The 17,200-nt window shown below is 36.0% G+C and overlaps 1 protein-coding gene across 3 annotated transcripts in view; it reads right to left on the reverse strand.

Annotated features, from left to right (window-relative positions):
• Positions 1 to 17,200, reverse strand: part of UBR1 (ubiquitin protein ligase E3 component n-recognin 1) — a 140,278-nt gene that overhangs the window by 71,781 nt on the left and 51,297 nt on the right. For all 3 annotated transcript variants that reach the window (XM_038580190.1, XM_038580192.1, XM_038580191.1), the window contains 10 exons: positions 15,907 to 16,045; positions 15,154 to 15,216; positions 14,796 to 14,919; positions 14,357 to 14,464; positions 13,645 to 13,733; positions 12,043 to 12,141; positions 10,479 to 10,636; positions 5,506 to 5,605; positions 4,843 to 4,971; positions 1,192 to 1,372 (listed from right to left, as the gene is read on the reverse strand). In XM_038580190.1, the coding sequence (XP_038436118.1) occupies positions 1,192 to 1,372; positions 4,843 to 4,971; positions 5,506 to 5,605; positions 10,479 to 10,636; positions 12,043 to 12,141; positions 13,645 to 13,733; positions 14,357 to 14,464; positions 14,796 to 14,919; positions 15,154 to 15,216; positions 15,907 to 16,045 (1,190 nt within the window). The remainder of the gene's footprint in view (positions 1 to 1,191; positions 1,373 to 4,842; positions 4,972 to 5,505; positions 5,606 to 10,478; positions 10,637 to 12,042; positions 12,142 to 13,644; positions 13,734 to 14,356; positions 14,465 to 14,795; positions 14,920 to 15,153; positions 15,217 to 15,906; positions 16,046 to 17,200) is intronic.

Genomic DNA, 17,200 nt, shown 5'->3' on the forward strand with positions numbered 1-17,200 from the left:
TTAAAATGATAAATTTTATATGTATATTCTACCACAATTAAAAATATAAACATAGGAGTATCTGGCTGGCTTAGTCAGTAGACCATGCAACTCCTTTATTTTTTTAAGATTTTATTTCTTTATTATATATAAAGAGTGAGTGTTTAAGAGTGAGGGGGGAAGGGCAGGTCAGGAGGAACAGAGTGAGAGAGAATCTCAAGCAGACTCCCTGCTGAGCATGGAGCCCAACACAGGGCTTAATCCTAAGACTCTGAGATCATGACCTGAACTGAAATCAAGAGTCAGACGCTTAACTGACTGAGCCACTGAGCATGTGACTCTTGATCTCAGAATCATGAGCTCAAGCCCCATATTGGGAGTAGAGCTTCCTTACTTCTTAACTAAATCGGAAAGCTGCTATCAATATTGTTTAAAATAAATAAATAAATAAATACACTCACATAAAGTTAAAAAAAATCTAACAGGGCCAATCTCTTGTATGGAAATGCAAATTGAAGAATCTTTAAAGAAAAATCTTTGATTTCTTTGTTTTAGTGGTGAAAGGAACAATGACACACAACATACTGAGTGTAATCAGGCAAAGAAGAGTGTTAAAAACCAGTAACAGAGTGTGTTAACTATACTTCAAAACAAACAAACAAACAAACAAACAAACGAAACCCAAAACCCTGGGACATCTGGATGGCTCAGTGGTTGAGCATCTGCCTTCAGCTCAGGTCATAATCCCAAGGTCCTGGTATCAAGTCCCACATCAGGCCTCCCACAGGGAGTCTGCTTCTCTGTCTACCTATGTCTCTCCCTCTCTATCTGTATCTATCATGAAAAAATAAATAAAATCTTAAAAAAAAAAAAACCAAACCCAAATAGAATTTAAATAAAAATTTGAAACAAATACAAAAACAAAACCAGCAACAAGATTTTACTATATTTAAATCTGAGTGGAGATGAGCTACCAAGTTAGTCCTTAAGTATGTATTAGAAGGATCCATTAGTTGACCCAGCTGAAAAAAGGTCCAGGTAAACAACATCCTTAGATAGATGTTCTTTGAAGGACAGTGACAGCTTTACCTACAGTATCTGATTTGAGTATGTGTGTGCATACTAAGCACAGAAGAAAAACAGAAATAATTCCACCATTCTGAATATCTAAAAAACAAAGCTAATAAAAACATACAAAACACAAACACTCACCAGCAAGAGTCCTAGAGAGTGGTAGATGTATGCTTACAAGATCTTCAGATACTTTGTAGGACTTAGTTTCTAGAGTATGACCACACAATTGTACCACTGTCTTACTACTAGACATAAAACTTGTACTGCACCTCATCACAGCTTTGTGACATTCTGTATAAGCCACCAGTAAGAGTTCTTTCTAAAAGAAAAATAAAAATGCAAATAGATTAACAAATTATCTACTTTATCACACCATTCAATAAATATTTAGTAAATATACATGCAAAATTGTTCTTTGTTTAGCAGGGTTACCTCCACAGGATCTGCAACCTAGATGGAAATGTAAGACAGATACACATACCCACACCCACAAACATGCTAGCAAAGTATAACATTTTAAGTACCCTGTAAATGGTACTCTAAGAGGGAGGAAAAAGAATTGCAAACAACTGGGAAGACATACTTTGTGAAAGCAGTTTTGATTGGGGTCTAAAAGAATACGCAGAATTTAACTATGGAGAAAAGATGAGATAACAGGCATTGTAAGCAGAGATATAAGTGGAGAAATAAGGCAAGTACAACTCCTGTTCAGGCAGTGTAAAGGAATAAAACTAGATAAATCAAAGGATTTATGGATGAAGTTAATAAGCAATTAAGCTGGAAATATGTCTTGGCATCAGTATGTGAATACACTGATTGTGTCTGCTCCAAGAAGAATTAATGAGTTCACTGAAGATGATAGATTAGAGAGGGTAAGGTTAGGGAACCAAGAGAAAGATTACCATGAAATCTAAGTCTAAGGTAATAAGGTTTTAACTAGGGTGGGGGCAGTCAGGGCAAAATAGCAAAAAACTCATAGGAAATAAGTTAGAATTATAAAATAAATTTAGGATAAAGAAAACTCAAACTGGGGTAGTATGCCAGGGAGAGAAGAGTCAAAACTCACTTTTTAACAATTGTTTCTCACACTGATTTTATCCTGAAAAAGGAATTCAATGATCAAATAAATTTTGAAAATATTCCACTTAGAAATTAGCACACTGATTATTTAAAGGGTTTGAAAATTTCAGTGGCATTAAAAAAAAATCCTGCTTAATCTTGTTCAACTTAGCATTTCTCAATCTTATGTGAACACAGAACTTTTTTCCTTTGGAAAATCTGTTAACATCTAACACAAAGAATGCAGTGGCTCTGGGATTTTCTGTGTGGATAAATGTATGAATCACAGTGTCATTAACAGAACAAGGGAAGTTGAGAGTGGAAAATGCAAGATTAGTAGAAAGAAATGATGACAAACCAGTTTACTATATCCTGAATTTGAAATATAAGATTCAAGCAAGATTATCTAGCACATAAACAGAAATGTATAGCTTGGGAGAGTCATCTCTGCAGTTTTAAATGAGGTGGCAGAAATGAAAGACCTGTAAGAATATTAGGAATGTCACATTTAGTAGGCAGAAAGAAGAGGGGGATAAAAAAGGAATTACTGAATGAAATGTTTAATCAATAACAGAAGTACTAGAAAAATGTAGGTTTGCAAAAATCAGAGGGAAAGAAAGTTTCAAAAACTACTCAACAGGGATCCCTGGGTGGCGCAGCGGTTTGGCGCCTGACTTTGGCCCAGGGCGCGATCCTGGAGACCCAGGATCGAATCCCACATCAGGCTCCCGGTGCATGGAGCCTGCTTCTCCCTCTGCCTATGTCTCTGCCTCTCTCTCTCTCTCTGTGACTATCATAAATAAATAAAAATTAAAAAAAAAAAAAAAAAAAAAAAAAAAAAAAACTACTCAACAGAATACAATGCTACAGACATTTTAAGGAATATGGGGACTTAGAAAAGACAGACGGGGCTGAATTTGGTTACTACATAGATCCTTTGAAATTTTTCAAAAAGCAATTTCAACCAATTGGTAAGGGCAAAAGGCAGGCCCTAAAAAGAAGTTTCAGAAGCTAGAGTAATGACAGCAAATGTAGGTGATTTCAGAAAGTTTGGTAAATGTCAAGATGAACAACACATATTTTGACCTCATCTCGAATAATTATGCATGCTTTCCATAAAGGCAAGGGTTGCCAAAAAATATATGATATGACTAGCTGCTGGACAATATTTCCTGTTCTTATTGTTCTACAAAGCTATAGTGCTAGATTAAGTTCTATCATGTCTGTATGACTGCCACTCTGAACCTGTGACCAATTGCTGGTGGTGAAGCAGAAGAAAAGAACAAAAAGAGACTTCACAGAGGTAGCAGAGACAAAGGGTTTTTATTCTTGTTGATTTTTGTTTTGACATTTTACTTATTGATTTAACAGAGAGAGAGTATGAGAAAGCACAAGCAAGGCGAGAGGCAGAGGGAGAGGGAGAGGCAGGCCTGATGTGAGGCTTGATCCCAGGACCCCGGAATCATGACCTAGCCAAAGGTAGGACCCCAGGATCACGCCTAACCAACTGAGCCACCCAGGTGCCTATTCTTCTTGACTTGAAGGATAGGAGAGTCCTGTGTGCGTACAGGCAGATGAATGAAAGAGTAGGAGGTGACAAGTGAGGAAGCCAAGTCCAGAAAGAATTAATGTAGCTCAGGACCAAGAGCTTAGGTAGAGACCTTAGTTTCAGAAAGAGATGAAAAGAAAGAGACCAATTGTGAAGACACAGAGAAACTTAGTGAATAGACTGTGTCATAAGAGGTACAGAGAAACTAGAAAAAATAAAACAATTTGATTCAGATAATGTCAATTTTCTCAAAACAGAAATAAATGAGGTCATCCTTCCCAAAAGGTAATCTCGGATAAGGACTGTATATTTCAAGAGGGTTATGGTCTAAAATTACTGAATTGAAAAAATAGAGTAGTTCTGTATTTTGAAATTAATTTTCTTAATGGTTTAACATATATAATAAAGCTCTTGATTGAATAAATATCAATCCTTCTCTATTATTGAAATATTTTAAAGTCTATGTGGGGGTAGCCCTGGTGGCCCAGTGGTTTAGCGCTGCCTTCAGCCCAGGGCATGATCCTGGAGACCCAAGATCAAGTCCCATGTCGGGCTCCCTGCATGGAGCCTGCTTCTCCCTCTGCCTGTGTCTCTGCCTCTCTCTTTCTCATAAATAAATAAATAAAATCTTAAAAAAATAAAGTCTATGTGGAACTAATTTTCATATTATTAATATTTATGTCCAAGAAAATAAATGCATATATACATATATAAATGTGTTTTGTTGTATTTTTTAAATCCCCCTGTTCCCAGAGGTAAATGAAACTACCATGCAGCACATTTTTAATTAAGTATAAAAAACTGGATTTTCTGGGTGCCTGGGTAGCTCAGTCAGCTGGATGTCCAACTCCTGATTTTTCACTCAGGCAGTGATCACAGGGTCCTGAGATCCAGACCTTTGTTGGGCTACATGCTCAGCAGGTTGGCCTCAGATTCTCTCTTCTTCTCTCTCTGCTCCCCCTTCACTCATGCTCTTTCTTTCTCTCTAAATAAAATCTTTAATAACCCACAAAACACAGGATTTTCCTTCTAAATTTAATAAGACAAATTCAAATACACTACTTAATTAATAACAATGTAATGTTATTACATTTTACATCAAGTTGCTACATAAAACTTTACTACTGATAACCATTAGAGCACATAAAAAGGCACTCATCCTACTAACAAATTTTACTTACATCACAAGCACACCACTCTTGGAACATGAGTAAGATATTCTTTAATTGCATCTGTATAGCAATGGCAGCCTCCCAGTCAGGATCCACTTCTATGTGTTGCCCAACCTGTCTTCTGATTTCTTCCATTCCCTATATGAGTGATTAGGAGATATATATATATAGTAAGCCCTCTTTCTTTGCTCTTCTATTCTCAAAACATAAAATTGTCAGGATCTATATTCAGATATGCACAGCTTTTTAAACATGGCTATTATACAAGGTCAGAATGCATGGGTTCAAATCCCAGATCTGTCACTTTCTAACTGCACAGGACCCTGGTCCAAGTATTTCTAGACTTTAATTCACTTATATGGAAAATGAAAATAATAATAGTAACCACCTCATATTGCTATAATGCTCAGCAGAAATAATGCATGTAAAGTGGTTATTACCATATCACATAGTAAGCATTAAACACTAAAGAGTAACAGCAGTACTTAATTAAAGTATATAGAATTATACCTATTAAAGATCTATTATCACAGGATCAGTGAGGCAGTGTTTAAATTTTATTTCTATTTTGCTAGATATAGTCTTTCTCAAATAACAACCACAACTTGCTTAAAGGAAAGAAAGACTGGGGCTAAATTTTTAAGAATAAATTAATTTTACTGATATACATACCTGCATACAGGTAAGAATCTTCAAAAAAGATCGAAAACCTTCAAGGAATTGCATTCTTAATCTTTCTGTCCATACTGTGGGCTTGCTGATTAGGATATACCTATCATTTCAAAAGACAAAGAAATAATTCACTTTCCCATTCTGAGATAATTTTAAAGTCCTTGGGGCTATAGACAATGTTGATTCATCAACATTATGGATTCTAACTTCTTAAAATAATTAGAAGCACTGGGCAGAGCTAGAATCATACCAACAAAATGTGAAGCTCTATGAGAGGTGATTGTCAAAGCTAAGCCTAACTTCTCCACTCAGAAGTTGGCTTGCTTAAGTCAACCTAAAAGCAACCGAGCCTATCAGCTGGAAACCACGATAGAGATTTTCTAGGTGCTCAAAATAACGTTAATTTCCGCTTCTCCTTTCATTAGATATTTCTCTATTTAGTAAGGATATAGGAGAGAAGTTATAACAACCATCACAGGAGTGGGAAAACTTTTTTTTTTTTAAGATAGACAAATATATAGATAGATATTTGAGAGAGAGAGCATACACACAGAGGGAGAGGGAGAAGCAGACTCCCTGCTGAGCAGGGAACCCAACGTGGGACTTGATCCCAGGATCCTGGGATCATGACCTGAACCGAAGGCAGATGCTTAACCAACTGAGTCATCCAGGCACCCCCCACCCCTTTTTTTTAAAGATTTGGGAAAACTTTAAAGTTAACTTCCAAATCAGCAGTTCTAAAGTTTTAACATACGGTTAAGTTATGTAGGGATGTGCTGACTCCAAATTATTCATTGTAGAGAATAACTATAGTCAGAAATCCATAAAACAAAATAAAATGTGATTTAAAAAATGAGGTGATTATACACCACTTCCCTGGATAAAAAAAATAAGTCAGCTACAAGAATATTTCTCAGTAATGAGGACCACGGTAAAGAGAATTTTCTGATACAGCAGATCAAGGAATAATGAATACACTGATTTAACACTGATAACTTTAAGTACAGCCATTTGGCATTTTTTGTGCATTTTGCTTATTTGTTTGGTATACATGTAATTCACGCAGAATTTGTGAAGCACACTGGCTAAATGGTGATTCATTACTGAATTCATCTACCATCTTTGTACTGAAGTTGTGATAACATTAATAATCTGCTGAACTTTAGCTAAAGATTTATAATCATATTTAGAAAGTGAGGAATTTGAAAAGGTATGGAAACTTTTTCCTTAGTAATATCAAGGATCCAAAGCATAATTCCGGAAATCTGTCAAATGTATTTTTAGAAAGATTTATTTATTTATTTGAGAGAGAGAGAGGGAGGAGAAGAGGATGAGCACACAGGGAGGGGCAGAGGAAGAAAGAGAAAAATCAGGTTCCCCTCTGAACTCAGAGCCTGATTTAAGGCTTGATATCAAGAACCTGAGATCAGGACTTGGGCCGAAATCAAGAATCAGTCATTTAACTGACTAAGCCATCCAGGTGCCCCTGTCAAATGTATTTTTAAGCAGACCAAACAATTTCTATGTTGGTTTAGAAGCCTGTTTCCACCTCTCTCTCTATGCCCTAAATAGTCACTAAAAGAAGTAGACAAAATTAGAATAATATTTTTCCTCTTGGGACTAGAAATAATCCTATACACCTTGGAGGTCTTTCTTTTAAATAGAAAACTAAATGAAATGTATTTTGTTTTAATACATTCTTAAAGGAAATTAATTTTTAGAAGCTTATGATTTAATGAATACTTGATGTATCACAACCCTTATAATATTCATCAACTCTAAAGTATATGGAAACTTATTTCCTTTTAAGTCCAATGATCCCAAAAGTGATCTATCATGTAAATCCAACTTTAGTTTAAAAGTAAACTCTAAATTCTCAACAAGACACTAGCCAATAGGATACAACAATACATTAAGAAGATTATTCACCATGACTAAGTAGGATTTATCCCCGGATGCAAGGCTGGTTCAACACTCGTAAAACAATCAATGTGATTCATCATATTAGCAAGAGAAAAAACAAGAACCATATGATCTTCTCAATAGATGCAGAGAAAGCATTTGACAAAATACAGCATCCATTCCTGATCAAAACTCTTCAGAGTGTAGGGATAGAAGGAACATTCCTCAACATCTTAAAAGCCATCTACGAAAAGCCCACAGCAAATATCATTCTCAATGGGGAAGCACTGGGAGCCTTTCCCCTAAGATCAGGAACAAGACAGGGATGTCCACTCTCACCACTGCTATTCAACATAGTACTAGAAGTCCTAGCCTCAGCAATCAGACAACAAAAAGACATAAAAGGCATTCAAATTGGCAAAGAAGAAGTCGAACTCTCCCTCTTCGCAGATGACATGATACTCTACATAAAAAACCCCAAAGACTCCACCCCAAGATTGCTAGAACTCATACAGTAATTTGGCAGTGAGGCAGGATACAAAATCAATGCCCAGAAGTCAGTGGCATTTCTATACACTAACAATGAGACTGAAGAAAGAGAAATTAAGGAGTCAATCCCATTTACAATTGCACCCAAAAGCATAAGATACCTAGGAATAAACCTAACCAAAGAGGTCTATACCCTAAAACCACAGAACACTTCTGAAAGAAATTGAGGAAGACACAAAGAGACAGAAAAATATTCCATGCTCATGGATTGGAAGAATTAATACTGTGAAAATGTCAATGTTACCCAGGGCAATTTACACGTTTAATGCAATCCCTATCAAAATACCATGGACTTTCTTTAGAGAGTTGGAACAAATCATCTTAAGATTTGTGTGGAATCAGAAAAGACCCCAAATAGCCAGGGGAATATTAAAAAAGAAAACCATAGCTGGGGGCATCACAATGCCAGATTTCAGGTTGTACTACAAAGCTGTGGTCATCAAGACAGTGTGGTACTGGCACAAAAACAGACACATAGACCAATGGAACAGAATAGAGAATCCAGAAATGGACCCTGAACTTTATGGTCAACTAATATTTGACAAAGGAGGAAAGACTATCTGCTGGAAAAAAGACAGTCTCTCCAATAAATCGTGCTGGGAAAATTGGACATCCACATGCAGAACAATGAAACTAGACCACTCTCTTGCACCATACACAAAGATAAACTCAAAATGGATGAAAGATCTAAATGTGAGACAAGATTCTATCAAAATCCTAGAGGAGAACACAGGCAATACCCTTTTTGAACTTGGCCACAAGTAGCTTCTTGCAAGATACATCCATGAAGGCAAGAGAAACAAAAGCAAAAATGAACTATTGGGACTTCATCAAGATAAGAAGCTTTTGCACAGCAAAAGATACAGTCAACAAAACTAAAAGACAACCTACAGAATGGGAGAAGATATTTGCAAATGACGTATCAGATAAAGGGCTAGTTTCCAAGATCTATAAAGAACTTATTAAACTCAACAGCAAAGAAACAATCCAATCATGAAATGGGCAAAAGACATGAACAGAAATCTCACAGAGGAAGACACAGACATGGCCAACAAGCACATGAGGAAATGCTCTGCATCACTTGCCATCAGGGAAATACAAATCAAAACCACAATGAGATACCACCTCACACCAGTGAGAATGGGGAAAATTAACAAGGCAGGAAAAAACAAATGTTGGAGAGGATGTGGAGAAAGGGGAACCCTCCTGCACTGTTGGTGGGAATGAGAACTGGTGCAGCCACTCTGGAAAACTGTGTGGAGGTTCCTCAAAGAGTTAAAAATAGATCTGCCCTATGACCCAGCAATTGCACTGCTGGGGATTTACCCCAAAGATACTGATGCAATGAAATGCTGGGACACCTGCACCCCGATGTTTAGAGCAGCAATGGCCACAATAGCCAAACTGTGGAAGGAGCCTCGGTGTCCATCAAAAGATGAATGGATAAAGAAGACGTGGTTTATGTATACAATGGAATATTACTCAGCCATTAGAAATGACAAATACCCACCATTTGCTTCGACATGGACAGAACTGGAGGGCATTATGCTGAGTGAAGTAAGTCAGTCGGAGAAGGACAAACATTTTATGGTCTCATTCATTTGGGGAATATAAAAGAATAGTGAAAGGGAATAAAGGGGAAAGGAGAAAAAATGAGTGGGAAATATCAGAAAGGGAGACAGAACATGAGAGACTCCTAACTCTGGGAAACGAACTAGGGGTGGTGGAAGGGGAGGTGGGTGGGGGTTGGGGTGACTGGGTTACGGGCACTGAGTGGGGCACTTGATGAGATGAGCACTGGGTGTTATTCTATATGTTGGCAAATTGAACACCAATAAAAAATAAATTCATTTTAAAAAAAAATAAATAAAAGGGAATTCTATCCTCTTCAGCAAAAAAAACTTAAGAAACCCCCAAAGAGTATCAATAACTTGGTTGTATGTATGAAAAAAGGGAGTTAGGGGCACCTGGGTGGCTCAGTAGTTGAGCATCTGCCTTTTGCTCAGGTCGTGATCTTAGGTCTTGGGATCGAGTCCCATATCAGGCTCACCGCAGGGAGCCGGCTTTTCCTTCTGCCTATGTTTCTGCCTTCTTTCTGTGTCTCTCATGAATAAATAAAATATTTAAAAAAGAAAAGAAAGAAAAAGGGAGTTAAAAAAGAAACTCCCAAGATTATCTGAAACTATGTATAAATAGGCTACATAAAGGGACAGAACTAAAGTGCATGAGGGAAAGTGAGCGGAATGCATGGCAGTTATGGAGATTCATGTAGTGACCCCAAGAGACCATGAAGTTCCTTTAACAGGCCCCTCCTCAGTACCTTCTTTGTTCACCTGGCTTTAAATCTGTAAGAAGCCCTTACTGAAAACATTTATTGACACGAAACAATAAAAGTTCTTTGTACTTGCTATCATAATAAGAATCCTAAAAAACCAAAAGGATCAGAAATTTTTTAATAAAATGGAATACATAAGCATACTGTGATTAACAAGAACCCTTACCTTTTGACTTGAACAACTTACTTTAGATCACATATTACTGCATATACTCTTCCCAATTTGTCCTGGCTATAACCTTGAAAGTTGAATTTATTGTTCCTGTCCAAGTATTCAGGCAAAACTTCTAGTAGGGTTTCAGTAATGACAGAGATAACATTCTGCTCTTCAATAAGATGTCGAGCCTATAGGATATTTCAAGAATATTATCTTTATTATGAACTCATAATAGTATGGACTTAATTTCTGTATTCATTTGATTAATCAGTGAATTATTTTTAATAAATGTTTGCTGAGCATCATAGCTCTTAGTCTCACAGAACAGCAATTTCTGAGAAGTTATTTTCTGAAAGTCAAAATTTCCTACCCCTCAGTTAACATCTGTCTGGACATGGCAAGCCCATCACACAGGTTATCTACATGAATGTTTACCATCAGTAATCACATGATGAGCAAAGTAGAACAAAAACAGATATACTTCAGGACTTCTACCATATTACTATCTTTTCTGGTACCTCCCTGTCACTCCTAACCCATTCTCTCCATCCTTTTCTCTGGCCTTTGAAATGAGAATGTAAGAATAGTTAACCAAACTATCCACAAAAAAAAAACAGGAAAAGAAGTAGTACAAAGAAAAAAAGCAGGGACGCCTAGGTGGCTTCAGTCGTTGAATGTCTGCCTTCACCTTGAGGCATGATCCCGGGATCGGCTTGAGGCATGAACTCCAGGATCATGAGTTAAGGGATCAAGTCCCACAGTGGACTCCTTGCAGGAGGCCTGCTTCTACTTCTGCCTGTGTCTCTGCCTCTCTCTCCGTGTCTCTCATGAATAAATAAGTAAAATTAAAAAAATAATAATAAAAAGAAAAGAAAAAAAGCAGAATTCTCCACTCTCCTTCCAGGCCTATATAACACCATATCAGCATCTATTTCATGCAAATGCTTGACAGTACTCTCTCCTCCTGCCTTGTTTTATCTTAATCTATACCCCTGCCCCTACACAATAACTATAGAATAAAAGAATAGCAAAAAATAGTCTGGGTATTGAAAAGGTACAGCTCTCAAGTTAGCCTAGAATCTGAGAAACCAGTTCTGGACTTCACCTGCAGGGATCAGGACTACTGGACAATGGTTGTGCCATCACTCCCACTCCACAAGCTATCTTGTCCTTGGGTCCCAGTAAAGTATAATTCACATGCAGATATCACTGAGGTATTAATTCAATTTTCCAAATGAAATTAGCCCAATTTAGTACTCTGAAATTGTTTTAATTTGATTCAATACTAAGCAAAGTTCTTTCTTTTTTGTAAAGATTTTATTTATTTATTTATTTATTTATTTATTTATTTATTCATTTATTCATTCATGAGACACACACACACAGAGAAAGAGAGGCAGAGACACAGGCAGAGGGAGAAGCAGGCTCCATGCAGGGATCCTGATATGGAACTCGATCCTAGGTCTCCAGGATCAGGCCCTGGGCTGAAGGTGACACTAAACCGCTGAGCCACCCGGGCTGCCCCTAAGCAAAGTTCTTAAAAAGCAAAATAGATTTTACTTGGAAAAGTTGCAAAGAAATGATTTATACATACCAGAGTAGGAACAGTAAACATTTGAACTGAGAGTGCAGTTACTGAGATACTTCTGTCATGATCATCACTGATATATTCTTTCTGCAGCTGTTTATAATACTGAAAGATACATTAGAGAGTGGAGACTCAATTATAAATTACCAAAAACTTTTAAAATCCCAATTTTAATAGCTGCTGCTTACCTGTTTCTATGCATATGATGAAAAGTATTATAATTCTTTCTTTTCTTTCTTTTTAAAGTATTATATCTCTACACCCAATGGGGGCTTGAACTTAAAACCTTGAAATCAACAGTTGCCTGCTCTATTGACTGAACCAGCCAGGTGCCCCTATAATCCCTATTTTTTAATGGAAGACAATATGGTGAACAAAAATATATTAGAGAATAACAAACTAAAGATCAAATATGAATTCAGCTACCCAATCTAGTAGAGTTTAAGTGAGAACTACAAAAAAAAAAAAGAACAACAACAAAAAAAAGCACGCACGCATGCCCACACACACACACACACACACACACACACACACACAGGTAAAAATCAGACATATGTCTGATTGTGATGGTGTGATGGTGCTATATATCCTTTCTCAAACAGAATCTGGGACAATCTTTAGCAGATTCTATCACAACTGTATAGAGCAAAAGCAATATTCAAAGTATTTAAAAACTGATATGACTCAGAAAACCAAATAATCAGATTCAATCCAACCTTAAACAGAATGGATGCTGGCTGTAAATAACTTAACAATACTGGTGCGTACCAGCTGAAAATCAACCCTGATACAGTGGGAAACAAAAATTATGAATACATCCAATCATGTATCACATATAATGTCAGATCCTTGGCCTACATATTTAATTTTATCCACTAAAATTCCTACAGAGAAGTAACCATGGTTAAAAAAAAAAAAAAAACAGTCCCTATAATGTATTACTTTGCAAACTAATTTCAGAGATAGATCCCTCCCCATCAATATATATATATCTACATATATCTATATATATCTACATATATACACACATATACATTGTTTTATATATAAAAAATATTTATATATAAATATAAAATATAAATATATAAACATACATTTATATAAAATATAAATATATAAATATATAAAATATATATAAAATAATGTAAGGGCTATAGATAATAGATCAGTAAAACAGTATTAAAAAGCTGTAAATTTTATCTTTATGTTTTAGCCTCAGTTAAGTATAACTCTTGCTTGTCTAATTCCTGTCTCCCTTTGGATGTTTATCTGTTCCTTTCCCATGCTATGCCTTTCAACTAGCCACTTCTACTTGTTATAATTTTACTTGTTATAAAGCAGACAAACTATTAGGAAGGATTGATGCATGTGTGAATGTGATAACCTCCTACTGCTCTGTCCAGGCAGATAATAGGTCATTTGCCACCTGTCTCCTCTCTGATACTACTGCTTCCATACTCCCAAATGTGAAAAGAAATGGACTTGTGACAAAGAAATAAATCACAAAATGATATTCTTGATTCATAATTATCTGCTCTGTTTCTACAGCTTCATTTCCAAATGGTTTTCTTTTTCTATTATTGATATCTATTTATAAAGAGCAATTACCTTCACAAATTCCATAGCAAAGAATTTTTTGTATTCCATCTCCATAAAAAAACTGCTGAAGATCAATTCGTGAAGGATCTTACGGGCACCTACAGATCATTTTTGGGGGAAGTGGAAGAGTATCACCAAGGCAAAAAAAAACATTCCAGCTATTAGAAGCAGCAGAATATTATAAAAATATTTCACATACTAATAGACCTCAAGGACTCAAATATGAGTAGCATTTTTCATATTAATAATAGCTAGAATTTAAAATACAAACATATATTCCTTTTCCCTCATTCTGCCCCTCCACTTTGCCTTACTTCACTCTACTATGTCCAAACTTTCTCCATTCCTTTTTATTCTATTTCACTCAAAATTACTCTTACTCTGTGTCTTCCTTTCTCCATTCCCTTCAGCCTTTTTCTCACCTTTCACTTTTTATTCTGCATTTGGATTTTAAAAATAAAAATTAACATAGCTTTAATAATGGCAGTACATGGATATATACACAGACTCTTTTTACTGGCTCTGACTAAACGAAAAGACACTATAATTAAAAGACAGTAACCCTGGGTTTTAACACAGAGAAAACATATTGATTGGTTAACTTTTCTTTAAAGTACAATATCTTATCAATCAAGACCACTGATTTAACAAACAAAACATATTATAGCTCCACTTTAAGGTCATGCTTCATGGCAAGCAGCATAAGCAAAGATCTACCCACCTTTATAAAGCTTTGCATCCCAAAGCATTAATCTGCTTATGAGACAGGGATTCTCAGAGCCGGGTTCTTCTCTAAGGCATGCTTGGCAAAAGATCTGTCTAAAGTCACCTACAAACAAAAGAGGTCAGATAACTTTTACTCTCATAACATTCCTCCCAAAAGTATGTTTCCTACAATGACGTGAGAAAAAAATAACATTAATCTTCCCAGTTTGATATTAAGAATAATTCTGTCAATATCAAAGAATCAAAAGCCAATAAAATATTATTTATGGCCATAAATATTTTTTATGGTTTGAGGTACAACTCTAAAAATTAATCAAAATGTATAAACCAAAAAATGAAAAATTTTGTTTTATATTCAATGACATTTAAAAATTTGTGGCTATTTAAAAAACCAGTATTTTATGAGAAATAAGAAAAACAGGCAATATGCTTACTTGAATAGCTCATAATTTTGTTCATCCAGGAGCCAAGACGCAAAGCAAATTTCTGATGAGCCATAACCTCAGAGTGTAATACTTCTACATGAAGTGGATGTTGCGAGACATTTTCTGAATGGCTCTACAAATGAAAGCATTAAAAACAAAACAAAAAACTAGTTTTAAAATGTTTTAAATAAGTAATCTATTCTTCAAAAAAAAATCTTATATAACACAGCTTCAAATCTCTGAATTTAAAGGGCCCAACCCTACCTTTACTTAGGATGCCCAACCACTTCAATCATGTAATTGCTTTACTTCGGCTCTTGGAATGTGAATTCCAAAATTTTCTTTCATCCCTAATTCAAAAAATTACCTTTATATCTTCCTTTGCTTCCTGGCAAGCAGCAAAAGCACCTGCTTTGACAGCCCGACGGCCCTAATTATAAACAAACATGAGAATTAAGTAGTATACTGACAATCCCAATCAATAATATGTGTCCCAAAGGCCTAATGAGCTCTTAATTATTAATCATTTGTCAACTGTCTAAAGTAAGTAGATGGGCAACAGTTGGAAGACAACATAAATGTTTAACACTTTACGAAGCTTCTTCTTCCACTATAGTATACTCCTTTTAAGGACATGGATTAGGTTAATATTCCTCCTATATACCCGAGGAACACATTTTGCTATGGATAGGTATTAAAAAAAAAAAAAAAAAAAAGGCAGGACCATAGAATTAGTAATATGCTAAAAATAGTTGCAATAAATAATGTTAAAAATGTCAAAATTAATGTATTTATTCATGCACTCAATAATTATACAATGTTACTTTAATAAATAGAAACAGATTAAAGCTGACACTCTTAACTACTTTTTGCCAATATATTCAGTAACCTTCTAATTATTTAGAATAAAAGAGGAAAGCTAATAGTTTATCTATAATTATGATACAAAGAAAAATCAAGTTTTAACCAATTTACCTACGATATAAGGAACAAAAGAAGAGTATGATTGTTCCTAACACAATACTAAAGAGCACTAGGCAAGGGCTCAGTCAACACCTGACTCTCCCAGGAAGCTGATAATGGATAATGGAGCAAAAGAAATCAAATGAAGCTCACGAACCTCTTTGTCTATGGCAGTCGTATGCAACTGGGCCTCTGCGAGCTCACAATCAAGAGCTCTTTGTAGACTGTATATGACATGGTCATATGAATGGTGTTCGTCATTGAAAAGGACACAATAGTATCTTTCATTTTTCTCCCTGTTAAAAAAAAAGATATATATTCAGGTACTGAAACAAATAAAGGAAAATGTGAAAAATAGACTAAAATAATATACAATATCTGTACCAAAGCCTCACCATGTAGTTTCTTACCATATGAAAAAGTACCACTGTAATACCAGTAAAGGAAGTTATTTTAAGTGGTACAGTGCCACAGAAATTTAAAAACTCTGATAACAGTATTATCGTTTCATTTTATTACTTCCAGATGTAAATTATTACTTTCGGTTTAATGGCAATATGTTTTTAATGCTACTCTTAACTCTTGCTAATCTCCTACTGTGGCAAAGGGAGATAGCTCTGGGCTCATGATCTTCAAGGAAGCAATAATAAATGCTAACATTTTATTAATTTTATTGAGTTTACTTTTGCTTTTACCTTCTATTTACTTGAAGTGATACTGGTTTTATATAACATTTAAGTTTAACAAGAAAAGGTGTACAGATTCAAAGTGTTAGCACTACCATGTGACTGAGGGACCTTAGGTTGCTTAAACTTATAATCTTGAGTTGAGATGACAGTGCCTCTTTCATGTTTAAAAAGAGTATAGTATCTACAGTCAAGAGTGGTACGAGGAGCTCATAAAAAATGCAAATACAGGGATCCCTGAGTGGCGCAGGGGTTTGGTGCCTGCCTTTGGCCCAGGGCGCGATCCTGGAGACCCGGGATCGAATCCCACGTCAGGCTCCCGGTGCATGGAGCCTGCTTCTCCCTCTGCCTGTGTCTCTGCCTCTCTCTCTCTCTGTGACTATCATAAATAAATAAAAAAAATTTAAAAAAAAATGCGAATACAGTTGTGGGCTACACAAATGTCATATTATCAGTTTTAAACAGTTTACAATACGCCTTTATAATATACTCAATCTTTTCAGGCCTGTTAGAGCTCAGGAAACGGGCACCTGGCTAGGTCAATTGGTAGAGCATCTGGCTCTTGATCTTGGGGTCAAAAGTTCAAGTCCCACATGGAGTGTAGAACTTACTTTCAAAAAAAAAAAAAAAAAAAATGGGATCCCTGGGTGGCGCAGCGGTTTAGCGCCTGCCTTTGGCCCAGGGCGCGATCCTGGAGACCCGGGATCGAATCCCACGTCGGGCTCCCGGTGCATGGAGCCTGCTTCTCCCTCTGCCTGTGTCTTT

Source organism: Canis lupus, chromosome 30, assembly GCF_011100685.1.
Source record: "Canis lupus familiaris isolate Mischka breed German Shepherd chromosome 30, alternate assembly UU_Cfam_GSD_1.0, whole genome shotgun sequence".
Lineage (NCBI taxonomy): Eukaryota > Metazoa > Chordata > Mammalia > Carnivora > Canidae > Canis > Canis lupus.